Here is a 17,844-nt window from a genome sequence, read left to right as displayed (position 1 = left end):
GTTGTGGTGGTTACTTACAACTGAGTGCGGACAGCAATAACTTCAGATGCTCCAACTACGTACAAACAGGTGCCTGCCATGCACACGAGGCTGAACAGAGTGCTCAAAACAAGGCTGCATGCTGGGTGGCTCCGTGGATGTAATTTTAAATAAGGCAAACTATAAATTATTCTGCTGGAAGGCAGGGCAGGAGCAGTAACTGGGAGTGGTCCCTGGAAACCTTCTGGAACGGGGGCAGTGTTTTCTTTCTTTGGACCAGGTCAACGGTTACACAGGAGTCACCTTGCTCTGAGGTTCCTCACCCACTGTACAAATGTTTTATGTACTTTACATTTCTGTTATACTTGCCAAAGTAATTTTGAAACTAACTAGATCAGATACCTTTAAAACAGAGTGCTGAGCTTGGACATGCACTGTTAGAGAAAAGAAGGGGCATATAAAGTGAATAGGATTCAGTGCTCCCTGCAGCCCTTCCTGTCCTGCTCTGGACATTAACAGACAAAGGAATATTTAGTTTGCCCCCAACCCTGAGAAACTGAGAATACCAACTAAGTGCAATGCACTGAGAAAGAAGCCAAACGTTTTAAAAATGGGAGTTACAAAAAATGGGGTTTGAAGTACAAAGTTCTAACTGAATAATGGGTTGTCTAAAGGGGGAAAGAGAAGAATGTTCTTTTGTGGGAAAGTCCACAATATGTATTCTGAAGACTTTTCCTAGGGAGGGCATGAAGAAAGAGGAGGTTGAGAAGAGTTAAAGGAAGAGGAAAAAACAGGGAAGTAAAGCATGGTGAGATGGAATGAGGAGGAGGGAGAAGAAAGGCGTGAAGAAGGAAAAACGGACTAGATGAAGGAAAAAACAAAAGAAACATGGCTAGCTGATCCATCTGGTGCATCCGGCAGGAGTCGGGCATCTCACCCATATGGTGAGTTCAAACCTCACACCAGCCCTCTTAGTGGTCCTCTACAAATGAGGAAGCTCTGAGAGTTTCTTCTATTCCAGGGAGCCCACCTAGGAACACCTAGCTGCACGCAACTCCAAGTCCTTGCCTAGGAAACTGCTGGACTCCCACAGGGAGGATTCCTTCAGCAGAAAGAAAACACCTATGCTACACTTTTGTCCTGAAAAGAATTAGCCCTGAAGGTGCCCCTGTCCTCAGAATCAGGAAATGGTTGATCTGAAACCTTATTCTATACCTCTGCAATTGTGACACTGGGTCAGCTATGTGGAAAACTTAATGATATATATAATTGACATCCTTTAATTCTGCCTTAGTAGTAAGGGGTATTCTGGATCAATCTGGTGTCTCTTTTATGGAAGGAAAACAGAGTACTAGAAGTTCTGTTTAAGTTGACAAATGATGCCTAGAGAAATGGGTACAAGATACAGTATGGACAAATTTATAGTACTCGCCAACTGGCAGGAACAGCAAAGAGAGATGGAGTGGGTACAGAAAATTCCAAGGGAAAACTCAAAGCCATGATGTTTCCTGAATTTCTTTGGACTAGCCAGAACAGTAACAAATTACTGAAAATCAAGAAAGTACGCCCCCCCTTAGGAAGAAAATCATCTCATTTAAACAAAATTAAGTGAGAAATAATGAAATTTGTGCTCTGCATATACCACAAATTTTTGAGGTTATGTCCGAGTACTTGCAATAGGTATTATTAATATTTTCCCTAAAATTCAAAGATATTTAGCACTTGAGTCAAAAGACACAGTAGAGGGCAGGAGAGATGGGTACCGGGAGAACCCACAGGTACCGAGAACAGGGTAGGGAGCATGTTAGGTACTGCAGAGGCACTTGATACAACAAAGCTCTGGATATTCATTATAGTTCCCCCAATAAAAGGCATAAAAATTAAAGCAAGCTACCTCCTAGGAACAATTACAAGTGAAAATCGATACAGGGAAAATGGCTCATATTCTCCTCATTGATTTTCTGTGCAGAGTGTCAAACTGAACTGTTGGTTGGAAGTCAGTTTGGCTACTTCTTATTTCTTTTTCAGCAGTGGGGTTCTCCTCTGGGTGCCTTTCAGGCGGGAGTCTTTCTTGGCTCTAATCACAGCTGTCAGCTATTGAATGAGTTTGACACCCTGACTCCAGAAAGGAGGGAATTCACACACTCCATGCATATGCAGTCAGTTCCTTCATTAAAGCTGATTGAAGTAACAGATATGGCACACTGCCACTGATTTTTATAGGAAAAGCAAATGGCTATGTGTTGATTCAAGAGGGAATCTCCTTGATCAGAAACATCCAAAGAGCCCAAGAATCAGTCTTTATACAATTCAGTCAGTATTACTGTAAAGACCTATATTTTTATTACTGAAAAATGGTAGATACAATCCATCATGTAAGAGGTAAATGTGTACACACACACACCCAACCTCCTCCCCTACAACCCAAGCTGTCCTTTCCAAATTATCTCAGTTGGAGTCTCAGGTGTTGAGTGCCCAGTGAGATTAGCTGGCTAGCGTGAATTAGCTTTTTGAGACATATAAATTTCTTGGAGAGGAAAAAGAGAAATTAGTGACAAGAATCACCTACCCCTTCCTGGGCCCAAGGCAAAACTAGAGCTTCTCAGTGCTTCTGTATCTAAATATCATAAAATGGTAGAGTTGAAATGGTCATCTAGTCCACCAAGTGCCATGCCATTGCAGAGCATCCCTAAGGAGCACATTCAGATTCTGACATTCCGAGCAGTAAGCATGCCTGTTTAAAACTGAGTCAGCACCATAGGAAGTCATTACAGCATGGCCCCAATGGAGATGGAGATGCATTCCAACTTCCAACCTGATCCTTAGTAATCAGTGTTTGTCCTCTTCAAATCCCAAGAATGCATAACGTAACTGCAGCCACAACATTTGCCTGCTGCATTTTATACAATGATTTCTCTCCTCTCCACTGGCTACAAGGATATTATCAATGCCCTTCCAAAGGTCAAGGGACTTCTGACCATTCCTAACAGATCTTCGAGCTGTTTCCTCCACTACACAACCAGTAGAATCCTCTCTGCGGCAACATGTAGAGGCACTTGCATTTTCTCCAAGAACTCAGAACTGCTGGGGGCGTGGCAAAAAGAGAGATCCTAACAGATTTAAGGGAATCCCGGTGGTGGCGGCTCACTTGGCCTGGGCTGAGAGCAGCCCTGGGCGAGTGCGACTAGGTGAGCGCCCGGAGCGGGAGCGCGCACTGACCGCCCAAAGGCGGGGGCTACAAACTAATCACACGCGTGACCTTCGCCTTGCGGGCTTCAGTACTGAACCAAGGACGCGTCGCCGGCGCTGTCACCCAACATCTCACGTCTGCCCGGGCACGCGCCTCCTGGGGCGACCACCAGGGCTCTCACGGCGAGAACGTCCCGGGCCGGGGGACGGGCGGGCGCACGGCTGCGCGGGTGGTCACCTCAGCCTGGCCAGGACGCGCGGCACTTACGTTAAAGCGTGCCGGAGCAGGAGCGGGAGCGGGAGCGCACGCCGCCCCACTGCGCGGGCGAGGACAGGTGAGCGCCCGCCGCCCGCTCCGCCAGCCTTCGCCTACGGCGGCCCGGAGGCGTCACGCCCGCGGTCCGGGCGGAAGAGCCGCCCGCTGCGTCCCGGCCGCGCGCGCGCAGGCGCGGCTCCGGCGCTTCCGGGAGGTCCCTTCCGCCCTCGTCGCCTAGCAACGGCTGGAAGCGTTGTTGACATCCGCGGAGGCGGTGGCGGCCGACTGAGCGCGGAGTCTCCGCCGCCGCGATGGTAAATCCCGGGTCTCCGCCGGCGCCCCGCCGCCCCACGGCGCCCCGGCAGGGACTGCGCGGCCCGCCTCCTGGGGAGTGGCCACGCTGGGGCTCCGGAGGCTTCGTGCGGGGGCGCAGAGAGAACCCCGAGGGGGGCGGTGTGCAGATGAGCGGACGCGCTCTTGGGGGTTCGTCCCGGGGTGGCACTTCGGGAGTGGCGACACCGAGACAGGGGAGAGAGGTTGAGGAGGTGGAAGAATCCGAGGGGGAAGAGAAGAGGGGGACGAGAAATGCGGGAACCCGGAAAGTTCGCAAAGGGCGGAGGCGAGATGCAGAGGAGAAAAATCCGAGGCTGGAGGCAAGGGAGGCGGAGAGGTCGAGAAGGAGGAAAGGGCAGGGAGAGGAGGTCCCTCCCCTCCACGGCGAGGAAAGAAGAGGAACGTGGGGACCCGGAAAGAAAAGGGATTATAAAGAGGCCTGAAAAGCGGGTGGCGGTGGGGACCAAGAAGTTGTTCTGGCAGGACTCAGAAAGCAGAAGAGAGACACCTGGCAGGAGAGGAAAGGCCAGGAAGAGCTGAGGTCTGAGAGTGACGTGAAGGAGGAGGAGGGAAACGGGAGACTGGTTGTCAGGAGCGTGGGCATTGTCTTAAAGGTCAGAAATGCAATGAATTATTGATCCCTGTACAGTTATTAGGCTTTAGTGCCGTTTCCTAAAGTGAAATGCAAACATCCTTTGCAGCGTAAGGTGGTCCAGAAATACCAATAACAGAGTGAGTCGTACCGTGTCTTCAGAATGTACACAGGACAAAGTTTCTGGCACTGTCAGGTCCTTAAGACTACTGTCATTGGTGATTTCCATTTTTCATCTGAAGAGCAGACCACATGCTCAGAGCTTCCATTGCAGTGGAATTTAATACTATGCCCTTTTCCATTTTGTTTGTACAGTTATTTCTTTTTATGACAAATGATAACCAGGTTCCCATTCTGATAGTGATGAATAGTTTCCTCTTAAAATGCATTTGTTTAAGTTTTTGGCAGTAGGACAAAGAACACAACTGGTAAATAATAGATAGCATTCATAGTGTCAAAAATCATGAACTTACAACGCCCGAAATGCAGAAAACACCTGGATGGTGCTGGAAAAGAGAACATGCCCAGGCCCACTGAAGTAGAAAAGAAAACCTTCTTTTAACTAAAGTAACATAATGTTCACCTGTATGGTCTTGGGGTAAAAAGAATAAAACAAACCCTCATCAAGAAACTGTGCAGAATGCTGTTTGATTCCAGAATATCCAGTGATTGCTCAGACAGGCACAATGTGCAGGTTTGGAAAAGATTATTCTTGATTTTTGTATTTCTAGAGAGGAATAAAATGTGCAGTAGGGTTGCTGCGTAAAATATATTCAGAAAGATGAGTTTAAAATTCACTTAGGAGGTTCAGATGTAATTGTTCATGGTTGAACTTTCAGCTTGAAGCAAGACTCAAGATCTAATTATCCAGAGAATCCTGGGACGTGTTTTTTAAAGAACACCCGTCTGTAAATTTGTTCATTTTAATGAACCTCCAATAGGTAGCATTAATGAAAATAAGATTTCCCATTAATGGTTAATTTTAAATAGAGGGAGGATATGATGTAGTTCTATAAATATTTAAAGGACTATAGCATAGAAAAGGGATTTTTGTGAATACAGAAAGATCAGCAGGTGAAGTATGATCCAGGGAAGATTTCTGTGCAATGTAAATGATACCTCTCTAGTATATGGGGACAAATGAAAATGGGGTGAGTTCTTGTGAGACAGTAAGATCTATGTCTCTGGAAGGGTTCAAACCATGAGGTTTTCTGGGCTTATGCAGGAAGCAGAGATCTTATATAGGCTTGTGCATGGGAATTGGCAACTTCCAAGCTAACTTTTTAAACAATCTGAGGTGACAGTATCCAGTACTTGGGTAAGGAAATGGTGGAATAGATATCATTCTAAACATCATTCTCCTTAGGACATGCTAAGACCCTTTTGGTTAATTGCTTCCCTGATCTCTTCCAGGCAGAGGTGGAGGAAACTCTAAAGAGGATCCAGAGCCATAAAGGGGTTATTGGAACTATGGTTGTAAATGCAGAAGGTAAATATGTAAATAAGCCCAAGCAGGAACCTCTTTTTCTGTGTCAAATTTATGATAAATGTCCTAGAATTTGAAATTAAACGCATATTTTGTGTATTTTGGCTATAGCAGTTACTTACCAAGCGTCTATTGAGTATACATTAGATGCCAAGCACTCTTCTAAGAGTTTAGAGCTATAAATATGAATAAGATGTCTAAAAATACCTATATATTCCTAAGAAACACTGAGATTTTCTACTCTTTAAAGCTTTAGTGATTCTCTTTCATCATTTCTGGAGTGCCAATAAACCTATCATGTTGATGACAGGGATAATATCACAAGTGGCAGTTTGCTTTTGTTTTAACATTATAAAGAGTACAGAGTTTCAGTCTTTACTTTAAATGAAATTATTCCTTTACCATATTTTGTAAAAAATTATTTGAGAATTCATTTTAATATCATTTATCGAATAATCTGTGGATATAGTATAAGAAGAGTCAGTGCATTTCCAACTAGGAAATCTGAAGACTCAACAGGAACTTGCTCTGGCTGCATAATCCTCATTAAGACTCCACACCGAGTTTCCCCTCATGCATTGCTCCATGCTCAGCTGTGGTGGCAACCTCTTAAAGGTCTTAATGGTTTCATTGCTAATTCAGGCATTTGTAAAGGCAAGAGGTGCCAGAAATTCCAGAGCATGAGTTGAAATAAGAGTAGCTACTTCCCATAATTCATGGTGCAGTCATACAATTGGCATATAACCAGGTCAGTGCCTGACAGAATCCATCAATACTTATTGTGCAACCACCAGCTGAAAGTCTGCTTAAACTCCTTACCATTAAGAATGGAAATAACCTGCTTTTGTGGTGGTTGTGACAATTAAATGAGCTAATAATTGCCAAGTGCCCAGGAGAATAGCCAACACTTAATAGAATTATAATTAATTCTGAGAATGTGATAATTTAATTTTTACAAATAAAACAATTGATTTGTTTTACAAAATAATACAGTGCTAAATACATGTAATGAATATGACTATCATAAATTCACTCAGCCTCAGAACCAGAGGGGAAGAGGATTTAAGATCATTCTTACAGATAAGTCAAGAACTGTGTCAGGTATTTCTAACAAGTGGTCCAGCCCTACTTCCTAGATCTGGTTAAACTGAGTTTATTTCCAAGTATTTGCAACTGCTGTGCCACACCTCCTGAAATGTGCTATCTGCGTGATTTCATAGACACGCTGCTGTCGGTTTTTGCAGCACCAAGGATCACGGGCTTGTGGCTTCAGACAAGAGAAGTTTATTACCTCTTAGTCTGGAGGTGAGCAGTTGGAACCACGATATCGCGGGGTTGTGCTGTCTGTGAGGAATCGGAAAGAGGAGCCTTCCTTGCCAGCCTCAGTGTTCCTGGGCTTAGGATGCATCACCCCTCTTCCTCCCTGGCCACATGGACACTCTGTGTCTCTGCTTATGCACAGGGAGCCCAATTATTAAACTAAGGCCCACCAAAATCCCAAGTGGCTTCCTTTTAATTCATTATATCTGCAAAGACCCTATTTCCAAATAAGGTCCTCTTTTGAAGTTTAGGGTTGACTTGAAGTTTAGGTAGAACCCAGGCGGACTCATCTAATGCACTGTGTTGGAAGATCTTAACCTTAAACCACATAATCCTGGTGATGTGTATCGGATGTCTGAAAAGTATCCACACCCTAGATCTGGAATTCCTCTCCTAGGAATTATCCTAATTATCCTAAGGAGTGATGATGAAAGGTTCAGATATAAGGGTATTCACTGAGGCCTCATATGTAATACTTATAAATAGGGGAATTGTTTTTAAGTAACCACATACTAGTTGCTTTATGAACATGACTCTATTAAAAATGTTCAAGGATATTTGAAAATTTGGGGGAGCCACACAAAATATTAGATGAAAAGGACAGGAAAGGAAGCAGTTGCCAACACCTTATAATCATTTATATAGCCAGGTGCACACATGCACGTAAATAAGGATAAAAGGTAGGCATGTGTTATATATAGTGGTTATCTCTGAGTAGCGGAATTTAAAAAGCAAATTTTATTTTGTTTTCCTGAGGCATCTCTTTCAAAACTCCTTTCTTAAGAAGGCAGCAAAATAACATTTTTTCATAACCATTAACTTTTAACTAACCTCTACTAGGATGCATAAGGATTCAGGGCACTTTTCAGGATTGCTGGATACTCAAGTTTTCACCTGAAAGTCAAATTGACCTTTATCCAAAATATAAACAAGAGGCTTATTTTTATGGTCAGATTATTAGTAACCAGAACATATGATGAATATGTTTATTTATAGTATATAGTATAAGTCATGTCACCAGAATGTAATAAAATACTCAATTTCAATAATTTCAATAGCCTATTTAATTTTAGATAAAAGTGACATCTATTCTAACTCAGATCTGCAGCTTTCAGAAATCTTTTGAAATTTATATTGAAAATACTTAACTAAGATGGTGTTTGTGTCTTGTTCTGGTTGTTTTGGTCTTCTAATTACAGACAAAAGATTTGAACACATTTTCAGATTGCATTTATGGTTAGAGGTCCTATGTCTATTTCAATCTTCTCGTGTGGTATGTTAAATATTAGTCCTTTGGTTTCACAGTTATTGAAACATAGATGCCTGTTCATGACAGGAGACTTATCAGTTTGTTAATACTGAATGGTATAGGTTTTGATTAGATTAATTATTAACATTGGTTTCCATTGTTTATAATATTAAAACCTATCATTGCATTAGATACTGGCAAATATAAGTGTCTACCTCCCAGGCAGTCATATCTGTCATATATTCTTATGTATATAAACACAATTTCCATGGCTCTTAATTTTAAATATTCTTGACACTTCTAACAATGTATTGTTCAAATTTCATTAGATTTTATCAGCCACCCAGCCAATTCCTTTTATTTTGAAATACAGTCTATCAATCAAAGTACAAATGTATGGATGAAATGACACTGTAATAAGGTACAAGCTTACTGGGATCATATAGAGTCATATTTTTAAAGCAGTGCCATAAATTTGGCACTGTCAAATTTTAAAATGTTCATATTCTTTGTTCTAGGAGCTACATTTTAGGAATTTATCCTATACATACAAACAACTGTGAGATGACTTGCATAAGAATGTATTGCAGTCTTGTTTCTGAGAGTCAAACATTGGTGCAGCCTCCTGCCTGTCAGGAGGGCATATTGGCTAAGTGAACTGCGGAACATTCACTGAATTAAGTCACTAATTCTAGTGACTTAGCTTTACTTGTGCTGAACCAAACAATGATACCATTTTTAAACAGAACATGAACACAAATACATGCATTCTTGAGCTATCCTAGAATACCTGTGGAGAGATGTGCAAGAAAAAGAACAGCAGTTACTTCTCAGAGAGGAAGTGGGTGAAATTTATAACTTGCTAAAATTACATTTTAGTAAATTATTTGAATTACCTTGCACGGTATCAAGCAGGAGCTCAATAAATATTTCTCAATTGTTTTCAAGTATCTGTACTGTATATGAAGAACTCCTGGGTGTTTCCATAGTGTGCACTTATTAGTCAGAAAGGCCAGCTGTTTTATTTATTGACTTGGGTCATGAACAGACTAACTAAATAGGACTGAGATTCTGATTCATAATCTTGTCATCTACATTTTAAATAATTTATTCTGGTTGTATTTCTTGTTTTGACACTGAGCAATGCAGACTTCACAGGCAGTTAGTATTTAGGATGCAAAATAAAACTATTCTTCAGAAAGTTCTCAAAGGTTGAGGGTTGGCTACATTTTGTTTCCTACTTGTTAAAGATCCATACTGTGTGACCCTCCCTCAGTTGTAAAAGACCATGACCAACCATGACCCTTTCAGAGGAAGAATGGCCAACAAATAACAATTCAGAAATTAACAATTTATATAACACCTTATCTGTTGAATAGGGGTCCCTGTAAATACTGTCCTTGTAAACTTTAGCATGATCTATTCTGGAGATAGTGGTTATCTTAAAAAGAAATTGGTCTGTTTCAAAGTCAAAATGGATGGTTTTTCAGCAGTTTCATGAAAACTTGATAAAATACTAATGTTCTTCCACTCTTTAAAATGCTCATCTTATTTAATAGTTTCTGGAGCTACATTTTCTGAAGGAAAACTAAGAGCCATGTTACCCTCTTTTATTTATTGGCCTTAATTCAGATACCTAAGGAATTTGACCGTGGTCCTAAATTCTCTTCCTGTGTTCTCTAAAATAAAGGCATCCTTGCAAATAAAATCCCTGAAATTCCTGACTGTCTGGCAGTTTTAAAATACTTTGAAGGTTAACTTTGATTATACACAATATTTGTAAAATACCTATCACAGATTTGTGACATAATGTACCCTGAGCCCTGGGTGGCCCCAACTGAACTAATATGCACTGAACTGCATTATACATGCATATTTCTTGGACTAGTCTTCTTCAGTAAATTAACAGGTTGTGTTTAAAACTCATAGTAGAACAATAAAGCAAACAAGTAGCCAGATTCAATAGTGTTTAAATAAAGAATGAGTGCAAAACCAGGGACGCACCACAAAAGTACAGTATCTTTGTTACCATATTTTTCTAACGTAAAATGTAAGGATTTGTGTTAGAATACTGTAGGAGGAATTAGGAAAAAGTTTGAGAATCCCTTGTGATGTGCTCTCTCACATGCAGCGCAATGTCCCTTTATACTTCTGGTTTTGAGGAAGAAGACTAACACCATGTCACAGATCAGGCTTTTTTCAAAGCAGACTTGCTTTAGGTGGGGTGCTTGGGGACATGCATTTTATATAAAACATGTTAACTTAGCACCGAAATAATCAACAGCTTCCAAGTGATGTGTACACAAATATTCATCACACTGGTATAAAAAATATACCAAGTGACCAAACAATATGGGATTGTTAATATTATGATATATGTATAAAATAGTAAAGTATGCAGAGATTTAAAATAATAGTGGTGATGTCAACAAAGACAGCTTGTATGCTATAACTTAAATGAAGAAAAAAGCTAGTCTAATTTGTAAATATGGTTTGACTTAACTCTGCTTAAAAATCTTTGCAGAAACAAAAAAAAGACTGAAAGGAAATAAACTGAAATTGATACCGGTGAGCAATGTCAGCCGTCATTTTCTCTTTCTCCTTGCAATTATCAATATTTCCCAATATTTTTCCAGTGTGCATTTTACTTTTATAATCAGAAAAAAATAACCCCAAATTAAATCTCATAATAGGCATTCCGATCAGAACCACCTTGGACAACTCAACAACAGTTCAATATGCAGGTCTTCTCCATCAGCTGACGGTGAAAGCCAAGAGCACTGTCCGTGATATTGATCCTCAGAACGACCTAACTTTTCTCAGGATTAGATCAAAGAAACATGAAATCATGGTAGCTCCAGGTAATTTGGCATTTAATTTCATATGTAAAGCATCTTTGTACTTGACTGCTTAAAAGCCTTGTTTCAAAGAATGGGGAATATTGGTTTTAACATACAGTTTGAAATACAGTAGTCTTTGATTGCAAAATGGAGATGTTTGAATTTTAAGGTTTCAACTTGAGAAATGTATGAAATTAGCAATTTATTTGACCTTTGAGAAATTTGAATTTTGTCACCTTGGATTTATTAGTAGTAATCAAAAGAATTTAGCTGTGATTCTCCTTTTTGATGAACTTAGTACTCAGACTTTCTGGAGTGTGGCAGAAAATCCCCCGCCCTGGAGATAAAGTATGGGGTGAATCTAAATCCTATGGGGTCTGAACTCTCTCTGTGCATAAAGCACAGTTACGTGGTCTACCAGAAGATAGCAGTCACAGCACCCGTCCTTCCTTAAAGGAATCAAGTTCACAGAGTGACTAAATAGCCGTAAGTCAGGCTATTGATAGAACAAACATCTATCAAATCAGAATTGCCCATAAGCTAAATAAACCCTTTTCTACAGCTGTGTTCTCTCCCTGGCTGCACATTAACATCACTTGGAGAGCTTTTTAAAAAAGTATCCATGGCTGGGACACCACCACAAATCAATGAAATCAGAACCCCTAGAGCCAGCCTGGGGAAATGGGTAGTTTTTAAGTATCATGATGATTCTGATGTGCAACCATTGGTCTACAGAGGCTCGTGTGACATCTGGAAGAGAAAAATCAGACTAGCTGGCGTGTTGATGAAGTACAATTTTGGGGTGAATTAATTTTTTCCATGTCTCTCCATAGATAAGGAATATCTTCTGATTGTCATTCAGAATCCATGCGAGTAAACCTTCCACTACCAAGTCTGTGCTAGAGACACTGAGTTGGAAACACTTCGCTCTTTATTGATTCCTAAAATTATATTCCAATCTAACTGGGTCTTTGGATATTCTTTTCTATTTTTACATATAAACTATTCTACATGTCTTTTTAGTCCCTTTTGATTGCATTGTGAACCTGTACTTTTGCTAAATAATAAATTGTTATGTACATTTCTATTTTTTATAATACAGATTGAATAAAGATACAAATCAGAAGCACAGTTCTTAACTGTGGTCAGCATCTCTGCTCAGCACCTCTTCCATCCCTTACAAAATTCCCTGGGCTCCTGCTTTTACCACACAAGCCTTAGGGGACTGGGAATGGACCTTGGACAAAGTTGCATACATACAAGATCAAGTAGACTACTCCAGAGGGTTTGGCTTTTACTAGTTGTGTTAGTCACCTTTTCAGCTCTGTGACCAAAATACCTGACAAGAATAGGAGGAAAAATGTATTTGGGGCATACAGTTTCAGAGGTTCTTTCCAGAATTGACTGAGCCCATTGCTCTGAGCTTCCTGTGAAGCAGAACATCATGCCCAAGGAAAGCCGGTCAGCTCATGACAACCAGGAAACAGTGAGGGAGCATCCAGGAACAAAGTATATAACCCCCAGCGTACACCCACAGCAACCCACTTCCTCTAGCCTTGCCCCACCTGCCTACAGTTGCCAACTAGTAATCCATTCAGATCACTAACTCAAATGGATTACTACACTGATTTGGTTATGGCTCTCATTAAGACAGGAGTTTCGGGGGACACCTCATATCCAAATCATTGCACTAAGTATTTCAAACATTAAGAAAATAGTGTAGTAAATACAACAGATTCCACATCATCCCAAACTAGAGTAGATGTTAATATTTTGCCATATTGGCTTTCTAGCCTTTATTTTGAAACCTAAATACTTTGTGTTCTGAGTTCACTAAAGATTCATGTGTAATGACAGATCTTATGTACCCTCTGTCCAGTGTGTCCCATGGCAACATCTTCCAGGACTCTAATGCAGTGTTATAACTGGGAAGTGGACACTGGTTTGGTCAAAATAGAAAACAATTCCATCCCTGCCAGGATCCCTCAGATGTACCCCTGACCCCTGACCCCTGATGCTTGGCAAGCACAATCTGGCACCCATTTCTATAATTGTATATTTCAAGGATGTTATATAAATGGGGACAATACATTAATCTTTTGGGACTGACTTTCTCAATCAGCATACTTATCTTGAAATTTGTTCATAATACAAATGAAAGATTCCAGATACGGATACAGCCTGCTTCTGCCCTTATGCCTCTGTCCTTCTCTAGAGGACTCTTGCCTAGAGTCCCGATTCATGCCACGCAGGGACCCACAGGTACTTTTCACCCACATTTTCCTGCAGCTCTTCCACAGCAGGCTGCGTGTGGGGAGTGGTGCATGGTAAGTCAGCCACACCCACAGCCCGACTTGCCTCCCATGAGGCTGTCATGGCCAACTGCTGTGTAAGGAGAAGGGAAGGGCTGAGGCAGAGCCCAAAGGTAAAGGGATGATGGGAAGAAAGACAGGTCGCAGGTGGAAATTACCCAAGGTAATTTTGAAGCCAAACAGCCACACCTATTCAGCAGATGTCTGAGCCCCACTGTGTAACTCAGTCCTTCTGGGATTGGGGCTGCACATGTGTATTTTGAGAATTCTCTCCAGGTAAACAACAGTGGCCAGGAACAAAGCTGGGAGTCCTTGATCATAGATTCTTCACATTCTGGCTCTACCATGGTTATGGTTTCGATATAAGTGTCCCCAGAAGCTCATGTGTGAGACAACACCAGCATGTTCACAGGGGAAATGATTAGACTATGAGAGCCATAACTTAATTAGTGGATTGAGCTGCTGATATGAATTGACTGGGTGGTAACTGTAGATAGCTAGGCTGTGGCTGGAGGAAATAGTCACGGGTTGTTTGTCTTTGGGGTTTATATTTTGTCCCTGGTGAGCATAGCTCTCTGCTTCTGAGTTGCTTTCCTCTGCCATGATATTCTGCTTCATTTTGGGTCCAGAGCTGTGGAGTCAGCCGACCACAGACTAAACCTCTTCAAAACTGTGAGCCAAAATAAACTTTCCCTCCTCTAACTTGTTCTTGTTGGGTATATTGGCCACAGTGAGGAAAAGGTGACCAAAAGAGCCATTCATGAGCAGTGTGAGCCTCCCAGCTGCTTCTGTAAAATGGGATGCTAAGAGAACCTAGCCAGTGTCTGTCTGTGGGAATTGCTGAGCTGGTATGGAGAACTCATCCAGCGCCTCTACTTGGGTGGTGAGGAGTGACCCAGACGCAAGTAAATGAGCTTCTATGAAGATCCTGGGGTTTCTCGTATCACCAGGAGAGCATAATTGTAAGCAGGATGCTGACTTCATCTTCAGAGAAAAGAGAACTAGTGGGAAATGAGCCTCAGAGCAGGAGCAGTCTCCCCTAACTGCAGGTGAATGTACCCAGAGAGGGCCCCAGGCAGAGATCCCAGGTTACAGCGCACCTCTGGCTTTGAGCCATTTCACACTGTCTACCAGAAAGACTTCAAACTTACAGAAGATTGGAAAGAATAACAACGAACAATCATGTGCACACACATTCACCATCCATTAATATTTTATGAAATTTGCTTCCTCTAACTACATATTTTATATATGTAAATATATATTTTATATTCATGCACTATAAAAGTTGCAGATACCATAATACTTTAAACATTTCTGCAGGTATTTCCCCAAAATACATCCTCTTACATAACCATACTAATTTGATGCTAAAGAAATTTGATATAATCTAATGTGCAGTTGTATTCAGATTTCCTCAGTGGTCCTAACAATGTCTTTTATAGAATTTTTTTAAATTCAGGAACCTATCGAGGGTCACACATTTGGTTTTCAGGTCTCTCAGATTTTTAGCTGTTTTGAGAAGCCCTTATCCTCCATTTCTCTACCTCTAGACACTATCAAATTTGTATTTGCTCTCCCTAGAGTCCCTGGTGCCACCTGCCCCCCAGGTCCCTTGAGCCCCTGCTGCTTGGACCCAGACACAGCTTGTAACTACAGCAGCTCAGCTGAAGAGCACATCCTGGTCACAGATGAGGACCTCCACGCCGTTCCACCTCTTCCTTCAGCCCAGCAGAGTCTGGGTACCTTCGCCCAGTGCGCCTTCTTCCCAGATAACTCCAGCACCTTTGGACAGTTCCAACATAAACAAGATCTTGTTAGAATCCCAAAAGCAAGCAAATGCACTAATGAGGGGAAGTCCGTTCTACTTAGGGTTGCCAACCCTCTGGTTTTACAGGTGAGGATTTCACCTGTTATCTTAGGTAAACTTAAAGCATCAGGTGTGTGAGTTTGTACTGGTCTAGTCATGCCTATGGAACTGGTACCAAGAACCTTATTAAAGGGCTCTTGTAAGATCCGTCCAGAGCCTGCAAAAATTGTTTTAAGGAGATGCAGAATTATTCATTGTTTTAAAGGGTACTGAAGATTCATATTGGATTCAAAGACACAAATCTATCATGTCCCCATAGTTCCCCAGCCCACCCCAAGCTCATCAGCAGACACAAGACTGAATGGTGAAGCCACTTCCTTCCTCCTGGCCCTGCCCATTTGAGATGGAGCAGTGTGGAATCTCCAGCAGGTGCTGTGAGCGTCAGTACTCCATGTGGGATCTTCTGGGAAGAAAGACCCTCTACACCACTAGGCAGGGAACTCACAGGGGTCTCGCCTGCATCTTTGCACCAGAGGAAACGGTGGCCCTTTGTCAGGGCAGAGACAGTGGCAGCAAAAGTGGGACTCGCCAGAGCCATCACGACAGAGGAAGAGGTGGTCTCAGGGAATTTGCACCATGCCCCTCTGCCTCCTGGTACCCAGACTTTTCCTTTCCTTCTTGGATTCATAACAGCATAACTAATTAGTTATATTTTAAGGAAGCTGGACCTCTAGACTGGAGGTCAGTGTTCATCCAAAACTGTTGGAAGAGCTTGGGTTTCCTGTGAGAGGTGAAAACCTCAACCCGCGTGGTGGCCTTGCTTAGCCCAGCTAGCTATAAATGTTACCTGAACAATAGGAGAGCTATTTGCAGAGTCTCTGGAGGAGCATATCCCAACCATAAATATTAATGATAATGAGCCTGGAAAGGCCAGCTTAATAAAATAGCTGAAATGCATTTACACATCATTAGCATTATGAGCTCCCGTCTTCATCTCTGAACAGCAGGGCCACCCCAGTAGAGACAGGGACCCACCCAGAGCCTTAGGACAAGATCACCTCTCTTCTTCCACAACTAAAATCATCATAGACCAATGCTTGGATTTTTTTCCTACCTTCTTGGCTTTTGAAAAATTACAGTCCTCAATATGTATTTGACATAAGACAAAATATACTTACTCTTCTGACATTAGAAAATTTCAAATGCCCTTGAAATGAAAACTGCAGCATGTGTAGGCGAATGGGTCACATTCATTCAACCAATATTTGATTATATATTTCATGGTTTTAAGCAAGAAAAAGTGGACCATAACACAACTTTTCAGAATGGTGGTAAATCTCCAACCAAGGTATTTACAAAAAATAGATCAGTCTCTCAAATCCTGAGAACTATGTGGCTATAGCACTTCCTTAAGACAAAGTCATCTCTAACAATGGCACCACAGGCCTTCCCAGAGCAGTTTGGAAGATGTAAGTTTGGTGACACCTGGCTGGCATATTTCTAATGCAAAATTGGACCCAGAGTTGGCCACCCAGCCAGCCATTTCTTAAACCCAGAGAAGAGAAGTCTGAGCTTTCTTTTTCATGGCTTCTCACTCCAGGAAACAGCCAGTCTCTAGTCCCCTTTGGCACAGATGACTTCACAGCTCCCTCCATAGATGTCATCAGCCCTGAACAGTCTTGCTGCCTGCAGAAGTCATTTTAAAATTCTCTTTCCTTGATCAACTTTACAATAGGAGACACAAGAGTGTGCAGATGAAAGATCATGACCTCTACTACAGCCTGACTCTACTACTGATTAGGAAAGGAGGCAAGGACCTCTGTTTTCTGTCTTGCAACCAATCTTAAGCATGTCTGCACACCATTGCCTCTACACTACAGTGTAGCATTGATGCCTATTATTAATAATAATAATAGCAATAGCAGCAAAATACTGGATTTACCATAATGAAAGTCATTTGTTACATTTCACTGTGGCCTCTTCTTATATCGAACCATGTGCATAAATATATTATGAGTTGTAGTCCTGTTAGATACACAATTTTGTATAATTCCCTTATTATTTAATAAACATTTCCACATTTTTGCCTAGAAGTCATGTTGATTTTTCCCTTACTATCTGAAACAACACCATTCATTTGGTCACAGATGAAGATATGACCTGACAAAGTCATGGAGAGATGGATCTTTGGGGGTCTTTTTGGAGGGGTGCCAGGGATTGAACTCAGAGGCACTCAACCACTGAGCCATGTCCCCAGTCCTGTTTTGTATTTTATTAGAGACAGGGTCTCACTGAGTTGCTTAGTGCCTCGCTTTTGCTGAGGCTGGTTTTGAGCTCGTGATCCTCCTTCCTCAGCCTCCTGAGCCACTGGGATTACAGGCATGCACCATCGCACCTGGTGAGAGATGTGTTCTTGATATTTAGTTTTAGAAGATTCAGAAAAAGAGCTTCCCTTGTGACTGGTCCTGAGCCCAGAAA

At 41.8% G+C, this 17,844-nt stretch overlaps 1 protein-coding gene across 1 annotated transcript; it reads left to right on the top strand.

Annotated features, from left to right (window-relative positions):
• The first annotated feature begins 3,655 nt into the window (after nucleotides 1-3,655).
• Dynlrb2 (dynein light chain roadblock-type 2) lies at nucleotides 3,656-12,375 on the top strand. The gene is made up of 4 exons (XM_047529968.1): nucleotides 3,656-3,738; nucleotides 5,763-5,838; nucleotides 11,098-11,265; nucleotides 12,078-12,375. The coding sequence occupies exons 1-4, from the start codon at nucleotides 3,736-3,738 to the stop codon at nucleotides 12,119-12,121; spliced, it is 291 nt and encodes a 96-aa protein (XP_047385924.1). The 5' UTR covers nucleotides 3,656-3,735; the 3' UTR covers nucleotides 12,122-12,375.
• Nucleotides 12,376-17,844: the final 5,469 nt, after the last annotated feature.

This window comes from Sciurus carolinensis, chromosome 16, assembly GCF_902686445.1.
Source record: "Sciurus carolinensis chromosome 16, mSciCar1.2, whole genome shotgun sequence".
NCBI lineage: Eukaryota > Metazoa > Chordata > Mammalia > Rodentia > Sciuridae > Sciurus > Sciurus carolinensis.
The sequence above is the reverse complement of the archived record's forward strand: the minus strand, read 5'-3'. Positions and strand labels throughout refer to the sequence as shown.

What these genes read in the sequence shown, in the direction of transcription:
- Dynlrb2 (XM_047529968.1), top strand. An exon ending in TATGGTTGTAAATGCAGAAG is followed by an intron (nt 5,839 to 11,097) that starts GTAAATATGTAA and finishes ATCTCATAATAG; the next exon opens with GCATTCCGATCAGAACCACC. An exon ending in TGAAATCATGGTAGCTCCAG is followed by an intron (nt 11,266 to 12,077) that starts GTAATTTGGCAT and finishes GTCTCTCCATAG; the next exon opens with ATAAGGAATATCTTCTGATT.